General features: G+C 32.7%; 1 protein-coding gene across 2 annotated transcripts; it reads right to left on the minus strand.

The window, feature by feature from the left end:
- Positions 1 to 2,206: 2,206 nt before the first annotated feature.
- Positions 2,207 to 5,138, minus strand: LOC120083865 (probable inactive poly [ADP-ribose] polymerase SRO5). Of its 2 annotated transcripts, none has more exons than XR_005483558.1 (5): positions 3,918 to 5,138; positions 3,585 to 3,826; positions 3,343 to 3,479; positions 3,130 to 3,239; positions 2,207 to 2,627 (listed from the first exon to the last, which is right to left on the minus strand). XR_005483558.1 is itself a non-coding variant. In XM_039039765.1 (5 exons), the coding sequence occupies exons 1-5, from the start codon at positions 4,502 to 4,504 to the stop codon at positions 2,523 to 2,525; spliced, it is 1,167 nt and encodes a 388-aa protein (XP_038895693.1). In that variant the 5' UTR covers positions 4,505 to 5,137; the 3' UTR covers positions 2,207 to 2,522. The 2 variants fall into 2 exon arrangements, 1 of the variants encoding a protein (XP_038895693.1); XM_039039765.1 differs by having other exon boundaries at positions 3,130 to 3,225; positions 3,918 to 5,137.
- Between the last annotated feature and the right edge of the window lie 350 nt (positions 5,139 to 5,488).

The following is a 5,488-nucleotide window of genomic DNA, read 5'->3' on the forward strand; positions in this document are numbered from 1 at the left end:
CAACTTAATACAAAAGTCAATGAAAAATTAAAATAAAAAAGATCATCTCTGAGTATGGAAAATTCACAAGTTTGGATCTATGACACTTCAATAGTTTTCTCTTGCAGATTACACTTGTTTAAGATTGTATATGACATATATGAACTTTTTTTAGCACTCGGAGGACGAACAATGGGGGAATATGTTTGTTGATTTTTTTTTTCTAAGAAGGTGGCTAGAAGGATGGAAGAGAATTATTATAAATTGAAAGATTTAACCTCAACCACTAAATGTGGGGTAAAAGAAATAGATGATTGAGATTAAATGGAAAGAGAAGATAAATGAGATTAAATTTAGGAAGGAAAAATATTGAAAACGAGATTTTGGGATGCCACATGTTGTAATTTCATATGATTGTGAGTGATCTCAATTTTATCTTTTTCTTTTTCTTTTCATCTCTCTTCAACAATCTGCCATGTGTCATCTTAGGGTTGGTCCACGCTTGCCATGTCATTGTCACGATCATTAATTTTTCTGTCACGATCATCTTTGAGTGATTTAAAGTACGCTGAAGTCGTCTCTCTAAGCTCCAATACTTTAAAAATACTAAAGTTATTAGTATAAATTTATGTTCTTATCAAAGTATATGATATGATTTGAACTCATAAAGCTAACCATTAAATCTACTTTCTTTTAAGGATTTAAAGAATAACTATACTACAAGTTTAATCTCTAGACTTTCAAACTTGTACTAAGTATAAATTTTTGAAGTTTCAATTTTATGTCTAATAAACCTTTAAATTTTAAAATCTCATGAAGTTCCTAAACTTTCAACTTGTGTTTAATAAATCTTTAAATTTTCATTTTGTGTAAAATATATCTTTGATATATTCAACTTTTTTTTTTTTAATTAACAAATTTTGTTAGACAAAAAAATGCATTTTTATCTAATAAGTTTGTTAATTTAAAAAAGAAATATTTTAGATATTTATTAGACACGAAATTAGAAGTTGAAGAATCTAATTAATCTTTTTAAAATTTAGAGACTTATTAAATATTTTTTAAAGTTCAAGTACCGAATAATAACAAATGTAAAGGTTTAGAAACTAAATTTGTAATTTAACTTAAAAAATGTATAGTGATGTAAACCCTCTCTTCAAATTCACAATATAGTTGTGAAAAGTATTTCAAGTTCGGCAAATAAATATTGAAAATGAAATTTTTGTGTGAGCCTTTGTGAACAAATTAGTAGTTTTTATTAGAATTATAGACAAAGGAACAAGCACAAAGTCAACTTCTAATTTGATAATAGCGATGTTGAAATGAGCAAATATGACAATCAATTCAACCTTTCATATTGGAAGAAAAAGTAATAATTTTGAAAATATACCAACAAAATATAGAAATGTTGAGAAATTTTAGAATATCAAATCTAACCTAACAACTATAAATACCAATAACAATGATATATTCAGTATTATCTCATACTATTTGTGAATTTTCTAAATTATTATTGAATACAATTTCTAATTCTAATTCTAAGATAAAGATATGATGTAATAAGATAACATGGAGTCGAACATTTGAAAGTTTATGATTGCATATATTTTATTGTTGAAAAACTCCTCAAAAATTAATTTAAGTTCTGATACCGCATATATTTGTCCCTTATTAGATGACGAATTTAGTTTCAAGTTGAATAATCCTACATCGTTGGTTCTCCTACTTTTCTTTTTACTTAATACATATATTTATAAATTCTAGTTGGAAGAATGTGACAAATAATAATACCCTTATAAATGGATATATCATTAGTAAAGAATGTGATTTAACATCTCTCTCCCTCCAATTCACAATGTAGTTGTAAAAAGCATAGAAAGTCTGCCAAATATAAATATTGAAAATGAGATATAGTGTGAAACTTTGTGAACAAGTTAACAAAGTGTATAGATGAAGTGAATGATAACATCACAATACTATTTCAAAAATGGCAAAGATTGAAACAAAGAATATGACAATCAATTTCAACATTTAATATTGAAAAAAAAATCTCTTTTGAATATACCAACAAAAGATTTAAATTACTAAAGAACTTTTAACTATTTACTATACAAATATAAAAACAATTAATTAACCATGATAATTTAGATCACCATGTAAACATTGAAATATTTATAAAGGCAAGAACTAGAGTTAGTTGAGTTTAAGTGTAAAGCCTGCTCTGATCTTCTCCACAAGAACCATATTCATCTCTAAAATTAAGAAAGAAAAGGGAAAATCATCAAGAAACTAATAATGGTCGCTGTCTTGAAGCACAAACACATCTTATTTTCTAAAGTAAAAGCAGTAATAACAACATTTTGCTGGTAATGTAATTCTTCCACTTGAAAAACAAGCATTTGCTGTACAGTATGATGAAGAAGATAAAATGTTAGTTTTAGCCACTGGTTTCGCTTCAACTCGTTCCTCGAGTTCCTGCCTTCTTTGCTTACACTTCGATCTTCTGTCGTAACAGAACAGAAACTGCAAACTTCACAATCCAACTACTCTAACAAAATTGGTAAATCTACACTCCCAGCTGCTTTCTGTCCATTGCTTTCTCCATTTCTGCTTCTCTTTCCTTCAAATCCAACATCCCCATTACTTTCCTAAACAAACAAAAATGGCCAAATCATTAACTTCAAGGCCTTCTTCATGATCATGGAATCAGCAAATAACTTTTACATATGGGGCTTCTAATTAAAAATTCATAGTCACAAAAGGAAGAACGAGGAAGAACTTTATGGGCTAAAAAGCAAGGAATTATCAAATATATATGCCAAGAAGTGATTGATGAAGACTTTCTACAAGCAAAAGTAGAGATTCTACATAGCTTAGCAGGTAAGCATGCAAAAGTTCTAGGCCAGCCTCTTGCTATTATGATATGAAAGTGAACTAGATGTTCCCATCACAATACAAATAATTTCCCATCTCTTTATTTGAGTGAACAATATCACACCAAATCAAAAAGGACAACTCTATTGTTGATGCCAAAGCTAACAATCATTTACATTGGCACAGAACTAAATCCCGCCCTTCTTTTCACATTCCATGGCCATAATCAACAAATTCCAAAGCAAAAGAATAAGGGAAAAAGAAAGAATTGAATACCTTTGTCCTGAATGATTTGATTACATGTATCAACAGCTTGTCCCCCGCTATCTGCCTCACTCGCTTAATCAACTCATGTCTTGAAATCTTATGATCCTAGAATTTAGAAGCTGAACAAAATGAGATCACCATAGGCATAAAAGGTTATTTTCAAAATGGAAAAACAAAAGAACTGCCTCCATACACAAACATAAGCGATCAAATTTTACATACCCTGTGGTCTTTATGGAACTTGGTAATCATGGCAATTTCAGGAGCAGGCAGAAACTTAGAGAGAACAGAAATCAGAGACGGAAATGGCATCCAAGGGGAGGTTGGCATTCTGAAAGGCTGTTTAGCCTTTAAAGTTCCTAAATATAATTGAAAACGCCATTAAGATTAAGAATCAAACAATCTATTTTCCTTGCACACTCAATTTTCAGAAATTAAGTTCCATGGTGATGATGATTACTGACCTTTCAAGCGAGGAGGAGTTCTGAAACTGATGAGATACTCAGGCAAGATGTGGGTGTTCATGTGTGTACTCCAAACTACGTATTTCTCTGGTGCAAAGAGATTATCAGCACCAGAATCAAAAGCTTCAGAACTTGGATGATTCTGTCTAGAACCAGGATGCACAAGCTCGGAATTCCCCAATATTACACGGCAGAGTAACAAATGCCTTAAACCATCTTCATCAACAACAGTATCTTCCAGACTAAAAAATTGGAACAAACGAACAATCAATCAAATGGGTCTCAAAATTCACAATCAGAAGATAAACCCAAAAGGGGCAAATTAAGGCTAACCTTTCTAGAGGATGATTATCAGGGGAGAGATAAATGCCACAGCCAAGAAACTGCGAACTCTCGGGTTTGTTGCAATGGGAGAAACCATAGACCAGAATGCTATTGATTTGATCTTTAGAAGCCCCCAACCAAGCGTATTTGACATTGGCATTACCCCCATTCTTCTTCTCTACTGCTTGCGAGTAAATCTGAAACGTGTGCAAACGGGCTTGCCCAATATGAGTCGAATGACTATTCTTGTAAACGGAGGAGACCGTGATTTGCGGACCAAGTAATCCGAAACCAGTAACGAATCTTCTCTTGATTAGGTCGTAAATTTTATTTTCTTCAACAAGTTTTACCAAGCCCTCATTGATCCATTCCAAGTGCTCCATACTCGGCCCTGAAATCCCACTTTCAGAATCCGAAACCACCGAGTCCTGATCAGGACCAGTCGAAGAATCTCCGGCGTCGGAGAATCGATCGGAGAAATCATGGTTTCCTAAAGTCTTGGAAGAAGGCATTAAAGCCTCAACTCCATTCTCAAGACGGTGATCGTTCCCAAATTGCTGAAAATGTAACCGACATTGATCCTGATTGTTCTCCATCGATTGAATACACAACTAACAACAAAAAACAGAGTACTAAAACAACGAAGAAAAAAATCCAGATATCTAAAACAGAGACATCCGAAACAAGGCTATATAGAAACCGAAATCAATCATAAACCAAAGAAAAACGAACCCAAAGGCTAAATTAGTGATAAAGGAAGAAAACCAAAGATACCCAGAAGGCAATTGAAGAAACGAAAATGATATAAGAAGAGAGGAAGATTATGAAAACTAAATAGAACCCAGTAACCGTAAGGGAGAAGAAAAGAAACGCATAGCCGCCAATCGGAAGTCGGTGAAGAGAGCAAACTTAACAATCAAGAAAGGAAAAGGGGTACGTATGAAACTGGGAATTGGTTATTGGAGAGAGGATGATGAATATGAATGCAATAAGATGAGAGTGGGAGAAGAATGAGAATAAGAAGGTTTTTTATTACTTGGAGAAGAGGAAGAAGAAGAGGGAATTGACAGTTATAAGATTTTTGAAGATGAATTGGACGGTTTGCGAGGATTATGATGGGCGGTGCGCTACTAGTTTTCGTTGAAACCCATTTGATTTTTTATTTCAAAGCCCGTGCTCAAAGGCTCAAAGGCTCAAAGGCTCAAAGGCTCAAAGGCGGTAACTCCGTAACCCAGTAGGCTACCCCCCCCTGTTTCTTTAAAATAAATAAATAATATATATATTTCTTTTCCCGAATTTTCTGAGGCGGCGCAATTACATGTATGCCCTCGTAAGCTTCAGATGAGTAAAATTACTTTTATACCCTCGAGGTGTCAGTGTCAGAGTTCTCTCTTTTATTCTTATGGTTGTGGTAAAATATGCAAAATAGACGTGTAAGGGGTTATTCTTTTCTTCTGTATTTAGAACTTTTAGTTCAAATCGATCACGCTAGGTAAATTATTTAATGTCTTTTTTTTTAATCTAAAAAATGTTACACATCTACTCTTTTTTAAAAAAATTTAACATATTATAACCTTATC

The sequence above is a fragment of the Benincasa hispida genome, chromosome 8 (genome assembly GCF_009727055.1).
Source record: "Benincasa hispida cultivar B227 chromosome 8, ASM972705v1, whole genome shotgun sequence".
NCBI lineage: Eukaryota > Viridiplantae > Streptophyta > Magnoliopsida > Cucurbitales > Cucurbitaceae > Benincasa > Benincasa hispida.